Source organism: Serinus canaria, chromosome 3 (assembly GCF_022539315.1).
Source record: "Serinus canaria isolate serCan28SL12 chromosome 3, serCan2020, whole genome shotgun sequence".
In the NCBI taxonomy this organism is placed as follows: Eukaryota; Metazoa; Chordata; class Aves; order Passeriformes; family Fringillidae; genus Serinus; species Serinus canaria.
Window position 1 is genome coordinate 12,047,076 of NC_066316.1, and position 16,547 is coordinate 12,063,622.

At 43.1% G+C, this 16,547-nt stretch overlaps 1 protein-coding gene across 2 annotated transcripts in view; it reads right to left on the minus strand.

Moving 5' to 3' along the window:
* PPP1R21 (protein phosphatase 1 regulatory subunit 21) overlaps positions 1-9,301 on the minus strand; it is a 32,028-nt gene extending 22,727 nt beyond the window's left edge. For both annotated transcript variants that reach the window (XM_009093677.4, XM_050972443.1), the window contains exons 1-7: positions 9,136-9,301; positions 6,475-6,543; positions 5,936-6,082; positions 3,964-4,065; positions 3,136-3,300; positions 2,977-3,035; positions 531-625 (exon numbers count right to left, since the gene is read on the minus strand). In XM_009093677.4, the coding sequence (XP_009091925.2) occupies positions 531-625; positions 2,977-3,035; positions 3,136-3,300; positions 3,964-4,065; positions 5,936-6,082; positions 6,475-6,543; positions 9,136-9,195 (697 nt within the window). In that variant the 5' untranslated portion in view covers positions 9,196-9,301. The remainder of the gene's footprint in view (positions 1-530; positions 626-2,976; positions 3,036-3,135; positions 3,301-3,963; positions 4,066-5,935; positions 6,083-6,474; positions 6,544-9,135) is intronic.
* Positions 9,302-16,547: the final 7,246 nt, after the last annotated feature.

Genomic DNA, 16,547 nt, shown 5'->3' on the forward strand with positions numbered 1-16,547 from the left:
CATGAAGGGACAAACAAGTCTAAAACAGCCTTCAGGTAAGAACTACTCTGTGTGTTTTCTGATCAATGAGACCCCCTGACAAATTCCCCATGAGTAATAAGTGCAGACCATTATTGATGCAGTATGTCCGCAGCCACCAGTTTCCTCCCACCTTAACTTACTGCAACTCTGGAATATACCCTGCCAAAAATAATACTCTTTGAGATTAGTAACCAATCTTTATGGAGCAGCCATTAAATTGACAGTGTTCCTTCATCATTTACAGTATTCTGTCAACACTAAATAAGACAAGTGGCTAATCACTCAAAAGCCTTCAAAAGTTTCAATTTTCATTATACATATAAAAACTTGGAATTTTAGAATTACTGAAGAAAACCATGCCAAGTATCAGGAATACTTACTACAGTTACCTCCAAGTGTCTGTTCAGACGTCCAACATTTCTTACAGCTAATACATTTTAATTCATAAGGAGTACTCCCTCCAGATGGATACCCCAAAAATAAGATACCCAGACCAAGGCAATACGTACTTGTGTCATTAAAAGGTACTTTTTCATTAATTATGCATAGAGATTCTTCCAGTCTACTGCCCAAAGCTTCTTGAAGATTCTTTAGCTGTTGCTGGCTAAATAACAAAGAGACAAACGAAAAACCACACACACACACATATTGTAAACCTTTAAAATTTCATCTATATCACCATATCTCACTATAGGCATCCCTTGAGTATATAGGTATCTTTCTCCTTCTAGAAGTTAGACAGAATAAATACAGTGGGAGTCATTTGTCCTCCTTTATCTCATATTTAATCCTCATTGAATCCTAATCCCTAACAAAAGCAGTGTAAATTACCATAAACTTGTAAATCCTAAATTCCATTCCTGAGAAGCTCCATTTACTTCAGAGTTAAAATTCACCTTATTTTCCAATAGTGCAACTATTATATAAGCTATATGAAGGCACTTTTTTCTACTAGTATTCGGATGGGAAGGTAGAAGTTAGTTACTCCAAATTAGTTACTATGCATCCAGTGCATTATTCCAATAAGCAGGTAATGAGTTGTCAATAATTCAATTAACTATGTATTAACTATTAACATCTCTACTTGAGATACCACAAAGGCTTTTCAAAACTCATATTTAAACACTGCTATGACACTGCCTTTCAGACAAGACTTGACAATTATGTTCCTGATGCATTCTCAAGTGATTTTTCTCTAAATTTTCTTCACTTGCATTTGACTGTGTGAACCTAAGTAATTAGGATTACTAATATAATGAGAATAGATTGCTGAGATGAACAGTAACATATTCCAGCACTATATACATATATCTACAAAGAACACTCCATTATTAATTCAGACCAATTCCACACCTTACCCAACTTATCCCCAAAATTCTTCACTGTTTTGCTTCCCATTTGACATCTAGAACTCCTGCACATATAGTGGAGGGTGGGGGGAAAGTGTCAAAGTGACAGGTTTTTTTTTTCTTTTCTTACACTATTTGATACACAGAAACTTAGCAACTCTAACAAAGCAAAATAATCCAAAATAGACAAGGAAGATATGAAGAAACTGGCCAATAGGTAGTTCATGCACATTAATAAATATTTTTCTTGGAGAGCAGCTCCATAATTGCACAGAAACTGTACAGCAGGTACTGCAGTAGCACTGAGCATGATAGAAAATTAATTCCAAGATAAACTGCAAATGTACTGATATTTCCTTTTCAGACTTACAGGAATGACAAACAAGTAGTTTGACATGTTTTGCCTTACATTCTGCCCTTTAATTTTCAAAGCATGCAGGCTGTCAAGTCCCATATCCTCTGGCTTTCCTGAGTAAAGTGTGGGTGTCAGAGGCAAATGGATCCCTTCCCCTGACAAAGCAGGGAAACAAGGGCAGTATTCTCAGGGACACATCCTGCCATGTGTTCAACAGACAGTGATTTCAGTGTTTAAAATGAAGTGTCAGGCTTTATTACTTTTAAAAACTTAATACAGTATAAATTAAAATAGTAGAGATAACTTGTTGCAATAACATCAATTACCACAGAACATGATAAGCCTGAACTGCCTAGTAGCAGATTAAAACTACAGTTTTTCAAACACCTCAAAAAAGCAAGCAGCAGCCAAACACAGCTTTCCTCCTCTTTTGTAAGTCATTTTTAATGAAACTCTGACTTGTATCAATGGAGTTATTGGATTCAAGTATCTTCACATCTATCAACATAATTAAAATACACGCTTGAGGGCAACCATGTGAAAGAAGGAACTCTGCATCTGATAATTTACTATACATCTTATTCATTACATTAAAGATCTATACTGCACATGAAACTTCTAAAAAAATGCAGCTTAATGAACTTCAGAGAATTGTGCCCTAATTTGATTTGGGCCACAGTCCTCAACTTCTACAACTTGTCTTCAAGACAATGAAAGTTTTCCAAAACTAACAATGTAACTCTCTGATAAAAACTTTCAAATATTCTAGCTGAGAACACTATACCTGAAGAAAAACAATTGTTCAAGAAGCTTTTGCAGTGAAGGGGGATTTTTTAAACTCTTTTCAATCAGTTCTCTCAGCATATGTTACTCAAACTTTGTTCTTAGAAGGAGTTTTTTTACAAACTCACATATTTTTGTTTCATATGAAATTTTACTTCCTATGGTCTTGCATTATAAAAAAATTTTTCAAACTTTCATCAACATTACTGGTATTGAAAAAGCTTGGAGACAAAACTGCTCTTACTGAAAGCAGAAATTGTCTAGTGGAATTATCTGGTTCCATACACAGCAAAGGAAAGGGGGGCTTGACCTGCACTGCTCAACATTTGTCCTCATGATAATACAAATTGAGTTTTATCAAAGTCTTTCAATTAAATCCCTTTTTAAAATAGAATTATTCTTTAAAAACAATCCAGTTAATGTTTCACAGCAATAATTTCTTTACATCAATGAAATAAAGCCACTTACCATTCTTCAGTTCGAAGCCTACAGTCCTTAGCTTCTCTTTCTAGTGTCTGAGACTTGATCTTTATGCAAGAAGATAATCTCACAATGTAAGTGCTGACACAGCAAGACATTGCATTTCAAAACTTTTCAAACTTGCAAGCAAGAGGAAAAACTCCTTACTTCTAGTTTGGCTTTATCACTCTGCAGCTTTTCTATGGTCTCTGTGTATTTCTTTGTTAAGCTGTCCACCACAGCTTGGTGCTGGGCAGCATCTGTTTCCAAAACCTCCAGTCTGCTCCTCAGCTCTGCTTCTAAACGTTTGTGCTGCTCATCTGCTTCAAAGAACTACAGGAAGAAGAGAAAAGAAAATCTCTTTTAAAAAGCTTCATTTTACTACTGAATCCAGTCCTTTAAGTTACTCCAATTTCATCAGGCAGATCAGGTTAACAGCAATTACCAGTTCTTAGACAAAGAGAAATTTTATTCTGTTTACAGAGAAAACATTCAGGAAAGTTTTGCAGTAGTAATCATTCTTTAAATATATTGCTGATTAACAGCAGGCACATGAAAAACTGAACTTGAGCCAAGAGGTTTTTCTCAAGTTTTCTAAAGTGAAATGCATTCCACTTTGGTGAAGTAGCTCCTAATTACGGCAACTTGCAGAAAATATTTTAAACTTTAAAGCAATTCTGAAACAGTAAATGAACTAATAAGAAATTTCCTATCAGTACCAGGCTATTTTCAGTAGGGCAGCTGTCACCAAAAGTTAAAAACCTAAATGAGAAAACACGTATTATGTGATTCCACACACTGTCTTAAGAATCCAAAGTCAAAATACTTTATTTGGCTAGTGAACATGCTTATAAATAATCTGATTTAATCTACTGCTTTGCATACAACTAAGCTTCTAAACCTACCAGTTTTCAGACAGCACTTTACTTTCCATATCTTTGGTTATAACACCAGTTCTCTGAACCAACAATAAAGGCAAAACAAAATTTCACTCACAAGTATATGCAGTCGTTCATTTTCTTCTATTTTCTTCTGAAGATCTTCATTAAAGACACTTTTCTGTTCTTGACTCAGCTGAGATGAGGATTCTACACTTTTCTACAAGAGTCAAAATGCACTCATTATCTCCAAGTCCCAGGGTTGTGAGAACAGCTCCACAGGTAACTCCCAGAAGGGGCACACCAGGAGATATCCTGCTGACACTGACTGATACATCCAAAGGTGTGAATATTGCACCCAGCACCAGCCCCAAGGCAGCACACTTTCCTTTCCTTCACACCCCTGTGGCCCTGCAGTGGTACAGCACTGCCTGGCAAAGCCTCCACTCAGGGGTCCCATTCACACTCACAGGGAATCAATCCCTTGGATGGGCAGCAGCCCACCTGAATTCACTGGAATCCTGCATGACCCCGTGCACGCAGGAGCCCAAAACCCTCCATACCCAGGCTCAGCTGGCTTCCTATCTCTGTGTAAGGCACATCTGTGCCCAGCAAGGGGCCAGGTGTAAGGCAGGCTGCTGCACAAGGTGCCATGGAAGCACAAGGTCTTCCCTGCCCATCAACCACACGCATCCCTCTGCCTGTCTCATTTTCTACTCATTTAATCCAAAAGACTCAGAGCACCACTGAATCCCACACACCAAACTGCTGAAGAAAGGTACTATCACCAAACCCAGGGGAGACTCTATGCATTTAAACTCAACACCAAACCTCAAGAACTAGGGATATGTAGGGCAGAAAAGTCACCTCTGTATTTGATGCCAACCTGTGAACTCCACCTGAGATATGGGCACATGTTCTGCTCCTCCTAAAAGGACTGCACTCTAACACAGATCAGGGAACTACAGCTGTGCATTTTAACAGGATAGAAACTCAGTGGCAATTGTTTGCAAAGCTCCTAAAGACAGGCTGATGTCCTTGATAATTTGGAAACACAGCTAGCAAAACAATAACTTACAGAGTTTGAAATAAAAGAACAGAAGGGTCAAACTGCATTTGAAAGAACAATCTATTGTGCTGCACGAATAATGCAGTCAGAAACACTGCGCTTGTCAAGGAATGGGACAGCAGAAAAATGGGCAAGAGTTTATGGGAAGAGTAAGGAAGATGATCATATTACTAATCAATTCAATGATTTATTTAAAGCCAGTCTTGATAACTACAGCACATTGAGAAAAGACAGCACCAAAAAGAAAAGACAGAAGTAATTAAAAGGGGTTCTTCATGAGGAAAAATGCAAGAGATGTTTGAGAATTACTGAAGTCCAAGCACACCACCCCTGGAATTGTGATGCTACCTACAGAAGGCACAGCTGGTCTTAGAATATGACATCACCAGGTTTAATCAGCAAGTATTCTGGCAGAAAAAGATCACAGTGTTGGAATCATTCTGCCATTTTGAAATAACAAAGAATAGGAGCTAAAAAGTTAGATTTCAAAGCATTTGGCAAGGTTCACGTAGAAAAGCAATGATCACAGGCTGAAGAGTTAACTACCAACATCAAAATTAGAAAGAGGTGGGGATGGGAAATGAGGAGTGATCAGCTTTCTGCATAGCAGCTGACTAATCACAGAGCTCCAAAGTATTTCCCAGTTTTTTGAACACTTAATATCCATAAAAGAAGAAAGCAATTCAGCATCAGTCAGCTGACAGACTAGAAGAGTAGAGAACTACACAGCATGCATTTTATATATATATATAAATATATATATATAATATATATATATAAATATATCTATATATATATATATATATATATATATCTATATATATATATATATATATATATATAAAAATACATGTTTTATGGGTGTTTTCACTCACATCAGGTAAAATAACACAAGTTCTGACAAGAACAGTCAGCTCAACCCTTGCCACAAAATATCTACTTCTAACACTCAGGATAAGGCTTTGACAGGTGAGGAGCAGAGACATCTGCTAAGCAAGTTTTTTTTGCCTTCAGCACATACCTTGTTCTTTTTGCCCCGAGCTTCACTTAATGCAAGTTCATCTTGAAGTAGCTCCACCCGCTTGGCAAGTTGCTGATTTCGAAAGGTCAAGCTATCCATTTCTTGTTGCAGTTTCCTCAGGGATTGATCCTTCATCTTCAGTTGTTCCTGAATGACAATAAAAAAAAAAATTAAATCTTCACCTTTATTTTTACGTATTAAAAACAAGAACAAGTTAGACAATTGCTACACTTTTGAAACACTGAAGAGAAAGAAAGTACCATTTCTAAACTAAAAAAATGTATTTCACTTCCTTGAGCTGGTCACAGATCCTCCCCAAGTAGCTATTTAATTCTATAATTATCAAGAATCAACCTTCCCCTTTTACAAACTCAGCACTTACAGAGAACAACAGGCTAGCTGCAAAACAGAAATTCTTTTAGTAAAATCAAGTTCCCTCTTCATTCTTTTATTGACATTACTTTTTAATAAAAAGTACCCCCATACACTTATTTTGTCACAGCTTAGTATACCTGACATGAGCAGTTTTTAGAGATTACCTTCAGTGAGGCAGAGTTTGCTTGCTCATCTACAACTCCTTTTTTCAGGACTTGGTTCTGAGCACGAAGCTGAAAAACAAAGAGATGCCAGTAACCATGCAAGGCAGCAGAATGAACAAAAGCCATCCATGAGAAAGTGCAGAAAGCATCACATTCTCTCAGGAGAGTGCCAGGAGTGACTGCTTTTTCAAGTATTCTCTTCAGGTAGATAGCAGTGGTATCAGGTTGAAAAGGCATCCAATTCATATCCTGGCTTGCCAAAGAACAAGAAATAACTTTACCACCTGAACATTTTGGTCAAATAGAACAGAATTCTTACTCAATAAATGCCCTTGGAGACCAGTTATTTAAATATAGTTAAGATTTGAAGAACTAGGAACAAATACGGAAAAGTTGCAACCTCTTCCTTGACTAATGAAGTTCTTGGTTATATTCAGGGCTATTGCTATCTCTCCCCTCTTCTTCCCAAAACTGTTTATAACCAGGAACACAAGCAGGACTCAAAGTCAATCTGAATCAATTCAAGAGGAGTTTAATGCAAAATTACTTCTTACCAGTGGCAGCAGATGATCCAGAGAGAACAGACTGACACAAAAAGGCATAAAAAGCATACCAGGAAAAGCCCTCTATAAAAGCCTTACTTATACAGTACCCAAAACCTGAGCTGAAGTCACTGCAGTGAAAAGTGATACTCAAGAAATCTATTTCCCAGTCACTCCACAGAGTAACTCTACCCTGCAGCAGTGACGATACTGACAGTTCCATCTTGCCATTCCTTGAAAATTGCTTGAATCCTGCTTTCTTCAAAGGCAGTTTGCATTCATTTGACATGTGTGAGTCCAGCTGTTGCAGATACAAATTAGAAGGGTTTGTACAGGTATCTGGCAGGTGCATAAAAGGCAAGACTCAGTAAAACAGCAGTGGCTCATTGTTTCAGTGTGATGACTGAGTGTATTTGAAAGGTCAGAAGTCACTGCTAAGCACAGCTGTTTCCCCTGCAGTATTCCCACTGTGCTGCTCAGGCATCACAAAGGCAAGACAAGAAACCTAGCAGTGCACCACAGAAAAACTTCCAAGCACAGGGTTTCCCTAGCAAGAAGGAGCAGTGCAGGAGTCTTCCACTCTGTGCCACAGTTACTACAGCAGGAACATGTCAGGAGCAGGGAATGAAGCAGCTCAGTCCTGCTGCACCCACAGACCCCAGCTGGAGTGGGACCCACACAGGCTGCCACAAAGCTGCTTTGAATATTCCTTCAGGAGACAGCAGCTGCATCTTGTATGTTTTCAGAGTCTCTTCTCCTCATCCTTCTTCTGGACTGGTCTGTGAACCAAGAGGAAAAGCAATCCTTTGGCAGGGACTTCCCCCAGCACTGCCTGAGTCTGTCAGACTCTTGTCCACCTCTCTCCTTGGCTTTCAGAGCATCTTTAAGTGAGCAGGCTACTCCAGGGCTACTCTGCATTTCCACCTGCACACAACAAGCAGCCAACAACAAAGAGAAGAGGGCTCAAGGGGAGTCCCACAATGAGCTGCACTGCATGAGAAATGGGATGCAATGAAAAAAATAGTTCCAGCAAAGGAGAAATGGCACAGGCTGATAAATGCATGGTGAAGCTCAAAGAAAGCTTCTGGGCACCATGATACTAAAAGAAAGGATCCAGCAGCAGGAACTTTTGGAAGCTGGAGTCAGAAGTCCACATTTCCAATACTCATTCAGGAATCAAGCACCAAAATCCCTCCATTATCTCATCCTCAGCCACTACTGATCTACAAGGAATAACAGAGCCTCTGTATAAAAACAAGGCATGTGAATTCTGTGACCTACAAAGCTGCAAAGCAAATTAAACGTCCTTAAAACTATTTTGTGGCAGCATTAAAAGGCTATCTATCTGTAAACTATTTACATGCTACACATGGTGTTTTTGTAACAGTTCCAAGAAGAGTATTTAGAGACACGGTTCTGTAAGCTGGGAGAAGTGTCAAACACAGACAAGTGCCTTGTGCCACTTGCTGATGTGGGGCTGCACAAAAAGCTCAGCCTTTCTTCCCAAGGCTGTTGAAGGACCCTGCCACTCAAGACTGAGAGTCTCCTCTTCCTTTTAGTGAAGAAGAAAGAATGAAGGGCTCTGTGCTAAGCAAGGCTCCGCTATTTCACAAGTCATCTCAGGCACCTTGGAAAGGAAAGGCATTCTCCACTACGGGCTACACATCTCTGCAAACCCTGTGCCTAGCAGCACCAGCAACGGGATGCAAAGTCGCCTAGGGCAGAAGAAGGGGGACAGACAGGAGGCAAACGTGGAAGCAAGTGTCCTGCTCACTTCCAGGACACTGCCAGCACCGAGCTCCCGCAGCCGGGAGCTCACTCGGGTGGGAGCACGACCGACACCGGGCAAATGTTCACCGCCAAGCGGGCAAAACCAAGGCCCGCGCCCACCTGGAAGGGGAGAGCGAGGGAGAGCACCGCCAGTGTCACAGCCGAGCCCGGTGTGGGCATGCCAGCACGTCCTGCACACGAGGCCATTCTGCCGCGCTCCCTCGGCACCTGCAAACCCGCACCTCCCGCCTCAGCCCCGGCACTCCGCGCTACCGCGGAAAGCAGCGCTGCAGCCCCGAGCGGCGCCGGGGCTGCGGGCCCCGCGGGGACGGGAGCTGGTGCCCGGTACCTTGGAGTACTCCTGGGCCAGCTTCTGGTACTTCCCCTGCAGCTCCGCCGCCGCCGCCATCTCCGCCCCGCCGGCTCGGCTGCGCTCGGCTCGGCGGACTCGGCTGGGTTCGGCCGGGCTCGGGCGCTCCCGCCGGCCTCGCACGCCCGCGAATGGCAAGACGCACTTCCGGGTTCAGGGCGGCAGGAACGCGGTGATGCAACCGCGCCGTGCGTGAGGCGGCGGGGGCGGAGCTTTAAGCCGGCGGCGCCGCCATCTTGACGCAACTTCCAAGATGGCGGCCGGAGGGGGGCGTGGTTTCGGGGGCGGCCCTGGTCACGTGATACCGACGAGGCTCTCGTAACGTTGCCTCGGCAACACCTGCGGGGCCGTGCGACGGCTACGGGGCGCCGCCCCGCCCAAAAAGCTTCGCCCGCGAACGGGGCTGGGGGTTCATGTCGCCACAGTCGCGATGGGTGGGGGCGGCGAGCGATGCTCCGGTGCCCCGGCGCCATTCCTGCCTGGCACCGTGCCCCCGGCGGTCCCGCGGCTCCCCGGCGGGGCAGCGCTGTCGGCAGGGGGAGCCCCGGGACTCGCACAGACGCTGAGGCAGCCGCGGGTGCTGGCGGCCCATGGCGGACTCGGTGGAACAAAAGGCGGGTCCGGCTCTTCCCTCAGCGCCCCGTGCGTGTCCGTGCCCGCGCCTGGCCCTCCCCACAACCTCCACCCTCTCTGAAGGATGTGAAAAACGCCAGTCAGTTGTTTTTAAAATCTTAAAAGTTTAATGATAATAAAATGGTTACAAAAATAGCAATTTCCTTAGGGTAATAATAATTTGGACAATTTGGATTAGGACAATGTGAGACAATAAAAACAAAGAGTTACGGACGTCCGGGTACCTTTGTCTGGGCAAAATAAGCCCGAAAAAAGACACACATTAACAGTGGATTAACCCTTAAAAGCAACAGCCTGGTGCATATTCATACACCTCATAGATGATGCATAAATTCCATTCAAACACAGGATTCTGTCTGGCCTCGTCAACTTCTTCCTCTTATTCCTAATGGCATCTTCACGGCTGAGCGAGGCAGGAAGAAGTTAGTTTCTTCTGATAATGGGGCAATAAATTCTCTTTCTCTGAAAGACTTAGGTGTCCTTTGGCTGCTGTCTCGGTGGGAGTCCTTTCTTTACAAAGTATCTTACACAGCATAGTTTCTATTTTAACATTATGTTCTAACTTTAAACTATATTTAACACACTACTAAAAAAATTAACACAGCCTAACTTTCTAACATAACACATATAATATTCATTTTAATGTTTGCGAAAAGCCAATGATAAAATACGCATTTTTCACAAGGAGATAGTGAGCGTATCCCTTATATCCCAGTGAAGGAGAGCACAGGTAGATCCTGGGCTGTGCAATGCCCTCACAATGCAGAAACCCGAATTCCACAGTCTGGGGCATCACTGAGAGGGGATCTCATCAATATCTCCAGGTGCCAGGGGGATGGTGCCAGGCTCTTTTCAGTGGTGCCCAGTGCCAGGACGAGGAGCAGTGTCTGTACACTGAAACACGAGAAGTTCCCCCTCGGTGTGAGGAGGAATTTCTTTACACTGAGGGTGGCAGAGCCCTGGCACAGCTGCCCAGGGGGGCTGTGGAGTCTCCCTGCCTGGAGACACTCAGACCCCACCTGGACACGCTCCTGTATCACCTGCTCCAGGTGACCCTGCCCTGGCAGGAGTTGGAATGGATGCTCTCCTGAGATTCCTTCCAACCCAGACAATTCTGTGATTTTGTGATTCTGGCTTTCTGTACCCAGTGCTGTCCTGGAGGGGCCCTTCTCTACTCCCTTCTCTCCAGTGTGTTGGTCTCTGTTTCAGAGCCACCTTTGAGCTTTTCCAACAGTCAGCCATCCTTCTGAGACTGCTGAGGCTCTGCTACTTACCTCACATTTGCTTCTTTATCCCCAGACAGCCAAACATTTAAATGTGTGTACACCATCAGCGCACTTCAAGCAGAAACTGAAAACATAATAAAAGGTGTATTTGGTACTGCCCAGTACTCAGGCAATGCAGAATTTTGTTTCTGAACATGACTGGAAACAGATGTGTAAGGAAAAAAGTAATAAGGCAAAAATGTGATGAGACTTCACCAGTATATGCTGAGCATCTGGTGATTTGCCGGTTAAGGGCTTCCTGGTCTAGGACAGAGATGTAGCAGCAAATTATTATTTTTGTTCCGTTTCCATGGTATCATTTTTTTCCACTTGATTTCAGCACGGTGTCTTCATAGCTGTTCCTCAGTAGTGGGTAGTGCTAGAGGTGATAAATCATCGCTTTGTTACCTCCTTTTGTCTTTGTTCCCCTCAAGTAGGTGTGGATAGAAGGTGCCCATAATGGAAGCTAATTTTTTCCTTAGTCTTGAGGCTTTGATGGTGAGTGTGTGCTGTTCTTTTGCTTATCACAGTAGTGAAGTTGGCAAGCCCTAAACATGACCCAGGGGCCAGATTAGTAAATATGTTTGTGTCTCCACAGGAAGCCTTAGTGTTGGAGGACACGTTGCTGATCCCTATTGCCAACAAAATCACTGTGCATTTTTAGGAAGTGTAAAAGGGGAGATAGGCAAAACACACACTGTCATCATTCATCCAAATCATCTTGCTGCTGTTGTGTTTGACTAGAAGAGCTTAAACAGCAATCCTGGAAGAAATAAGGAAGCTCTAATTTTGAACTATTACAGCAGATACACTTCTCTTTCCACTCCATTTTGCATCCCCTACAGAAGTTTTCTAGCAAAGCAAATGGGGTTAGCAACTGCTGCAAACAGATCAGGGTTAAGAGCAGCATGCCTTCCATGGTATATCCTTATATGTCAGTGCAGTAAATTTTGTATAGGAAAATTATTCAAAGCCTTTACATTTGACTCCAACCAAGTTTGCATTTTCTAGGATGTGTCTTTCATTGAAATGTTACACTGAAATACTTTGAACACACTTTGCAAGCACTCCCGAGGTTGTGCTGCCTCCAGAGCTGCTTTTGTGATGCAGTTCTCCTGTCTCTGGTGCAGTGAATGCTGGCAGAGAGGTTTCACAGCTGAAGGCTGGGAGAGGAGCTCAGGGAATTGCAGTACCTAGTTGTGGCAGAATGAATTGCTTCCCCACTGACAACAGCAGTGTTCCTGACTGGGCAGAGAGCACTCGGAGTGGAAGAGCACAGAATTTATTCTCCTGCATCTCCCCAGAGAGACAAGACCCAAGTGTACTTCATCATAGGAGGCAATGCCAGTTGCTTGGAACAAGTGAAAGGAGCAAATGAAAGCTGGGTGCTTTTACTGCTTTAAGGCTGAGAGCTGGCTGCAGGATTTTTAGGCTCATCAGAACAGCCCTACTGCAGTGTATTTAAGAATCAGGCCAGCCTCCTGTGTTTTAAAGTGGTACTGTCTCTTGCCCAGTTTCTCACAGATCCCACAGTCCCTATAATGTAAGGAACATAAAGCGTTGTAATTTATCAATTATCTCAGGGTGGCTCTTGGCAAACAGCTTCAGCAAATTTCCCTGAAAGCACAGGTGACAAAAGTTAGCTGGTTTGTTGGTTGAGGGTTTTTTTCCCTCTCTCGCAGGAAATTCTCCGATTCATCCATTTGATTCGCTGTGGCAGCTGCAAGTGCTACTTCCCCAAAAGTCAGCTGTGCAAAAAATGTCTTCCTTGTTCAGTTTCCTCTCAAGCCCATCCTTAATTCTCACCTCTCCCTGGAGAGCAAGGCTGTCCCAGCACAGCAGCCCAGGGACGTGTCACCGCAGCGCGGTGTCCTGAGGCTCCTACGGCACTGACGCAGTGATTGCAGGGCACTGCTCCTCTTGGAAGAAGTTTGGACTGAGAGAGCTCATGGCAGTGGAATGCTGAGCGGTGTGGGGTGGTTGGCACAGGACCCCCAAAATACAGCCTTCTGTGCCACACCCACGGGAATAAATACAGGTTATGGCAACTGGGCTTAATGCAAGCTCAAAGGTGACGTGGGGAGCAAAGGAATCCCTGCCAACACTCATGGCATTTTTGTTGCCATGGGGAGAACAGACAGCAAAGGATAGACAGTGTAACAGGCTGTCCTTCCCTTGTGCCTGTGCTCAGCAGCTGCTACAATGGGTGTTGAATTCTAGGTGCTGTCTCAAGACAACTAATTTATTTAAGAATTACAGTGATTGTTTCGAAATCATCTTATTTTCAGGCTCATTTCTCCTCCCTGCTCAAACCGTGTCTTCCCCTCTGTCTTATTAGTCAGAACTTTTACTCACAGACCCTGGGAATAGGTGCAGGTAAAGAAATAAACAAAGAACATATTTCAGCTTATCCAGGATGTTTTCTGTGCTTTGGGAAAATAAACTTCATTGTCATCACTTATGTCCTCAAAAGTACTCACAACAAAAGGGTTTCTAAGAGACAGGAAAAAATCAAAAATGATTGGAAGAGAGCCATCTTCAGTCATCAGACTATCACAAGCAGCAAATAAACCACATCCTCGGAAGCTGCGAGCACCCGAAACTGGTGTTTTGTTTCTGTTATCGTAGCAACGGCAAGTCTGAACAGCAGGATGTGTGCTCACAATGCACGCTCGTTATTTCTCATGGTGACTGTAACAGACTGCTCGTTAAGAATAACCTTTCACCTCGTCAAAACCTGATTGCTCTGATAAAAAAAGGCAAGTAGTAAAAAAAAAAAATTTAAAAAATGTATATGTATGTACAGATAGTGCGCCTCACAGACCAGTTTAATTATTAAATTATTATTCATTATCGTGATTTCAGTGTTTCCACAGCACTTAAAAATAGAAATGAGAACAAGTCTCTCTCTCTCTCTCTCATGTCCCTTCCCAGCCCATAGGTTAAATAGCTTGAGTCATCTATAGGGTGTGTGCACGGCCAGGGGAGCGGTGCCTTTGTACAGAAAGAAATTGCTGAGGACGAGAAGATGGAAAAACTGAGCAGGCAGCTGCCTGCGATAAGTCAGAGCTGAACTTTGCATCTCACATTCCACGTGGGTACAACACATACCAGCCCTGCGTGCAACAGCAGGAACTGCTCTCCCTCCACAGCAAATCCTTACTGATACTCACTCCAGAAACCAGCAGAACTTAGTAACAGCTCAAAACCTTTGGGGTTTGAATGTGGAATTCCCCCTCTCCAGGGAAATGAAACCTCTTCCCTAGCTCTGCCATCTTTTGTTGAAGGTCTGGACATCTTCTAGAGCCTCATTTCTTGCTTTTCTTCACACTTGTAGGGGCCATAGCTGAGAAACCTCAGACTGGCTAGAACTGCCCACGCTGAAATTCCAGTCTTGCACGTTTGCTGGTTAAAGAAAAATTAAACCAATATACATTGAATCCCAGGAGAGAAATTGCTGATTTCGTATAGAAAGAAATAATGGAGGAGGAGCATGGTGAAGATAATGGAGTGAGAAGTGGGTGCTCTCTTGTGTACCCCAGTTGTGACACAGATCTGCAGCCTGGGGAAGAAGTCCTGACTTACCCATGCAAGGAACTTCCACAAACCTGGAGCTGTTACCACAGCAAAGATGTTGTGGCTTTGTCTTCTCTCCAGAGACAGACACATGAGCAGAGAAAGGAGAGAGCTGGGAGATCTACCAGGAGTTTAGGAACCATTTTGATCAGGAATTTTTTATGATTATTTTTTAAAGAACTGTGGTGCCTCTGGGAATAATTTGGACTTTTGGAATGAAATAAAGCCAGGTCTTTGATGTGTAAAGACCAGGATGCAAAAGAAGAGGGGGATGGAGGAGATGTGGGGCAGGGCTCCTCACTGACAGCACAGGGAGAAGGCACAACACAGCACGCAGGAGGAGAAAGCCACAAACAGTTTTTTGGGCAGCATGAGCCCAGAGATGGGAATGGGAACTTGGAGCAGTGGAAGGGAGGATTAAAAGGCAGCAGGAGAGTATCCTGATCAAATCAGCTGCTGAAAAAAGTGCCTTGGCAGGGACAGGTTTGCCTTTGTGCATTAGTGTGCACTGGGAAGGAGATACAGCACAAGGAGCAAGGTGGGGTCGGTTTCAAACCCTAACAACAGGAGGAGGAAAAAGCCTAGGTGGAATTATGAGGCTGAGATTAGCTATATTAGCATTTAAAATATGAATAATCTAAATTTTTTTCAATTTTACTGCATTTGGGGGAGGAAGAGCTTGTGCAGTTCACAGTGTTTTTTCTTTTGTTGTTGTTATGATACTGACCAGTTACAGCAGCATTATCTCAGCTGAATGAGATATCACATTAAGAAGGAAGCAGTGGACTTGAGTGCACTTACAGGGATGTGTAGTAATCAATCAAAGAGTGGCACAGCTGGTCAGATGGTCAGAAATTTTTTTTTTTTAATTTTTTTTTTTTTTTTGTAAAATACCTGAGTAGCATTCCAGGACTCTACACTACAGAAAGAATTAAAATGCAGATAACTATAAAAAAAATGCCACACCAAACAACCCCCACAAAAAACACCAACAAAAATTCTCTGTAGAATTATCTCTAATTATCTTCATAATTATCTGTAATGATTTAAAAGAACTAAAGTTTTCCTGTATTAAAACCCCCTCAAATTTCAAAATTTCATCCTTTTTTTCAAATGCCTTTAGGTAAGATGACAAGCTTCTTAACCAAGATGAAATACAGCAAGAAACAAGAGGACACATAATATTACTAAAAATTGAAGCTTAATTGTTATTGCCACCAGCCCTCATTCACTTGAAATCCAGCATTCCTTAGAAGGAAAGCAGGGGTGAGCCACTTGCACAAGCCAGCAAAGAACGGAAGATTCCCAGAACAGCAATGTAGGATTTTCACCTCTAATTGTGTCCCATATTTCTGTGTATAGATCAGAGCTAAAATGAAATTTGGTATTGAGCTCTACCCAGGGCGTTTTGACTTCTCCTCATTCTGAGACACTATCTGTGACGAATAAAACAGCACCACTATGAGGAACAGCACATTGGTGAAGTTGGGCACCAACAAGTAGGGATTAACCAGCACACTGGAAATAATGAACCTTGACAGATCTAGGGTTAAATACTTTAAAATTAGATCCTGCTGAAAGCCGAATCTTGTCGCTTAGCAACGGCCGCACGGGATGCTGCTGTCACTCAGAGGATGCTTCTCTGGGGAGTTCACATCACGCTCCCAGAAAATGGGCTGTGATTGGGGCAAGGTGACATCATATTTTAAGGCAGCAGCCAACACGATTGCACTCGAGTTAATGCCCAGAGATTTAAGGAAACATCTTCTCTTTTGGAATGGCTCAGCTCTGTCCACACCTCACCTGACCCCAGGAAGAGCCTGCGCAGAACAGCGGGACGTGTCGGCCAGCACATCACAGCCAAACCCAACAGGTGGAGTTTTCATCTTTTAAATTACTCAGAGCCAAAAGAAAAGC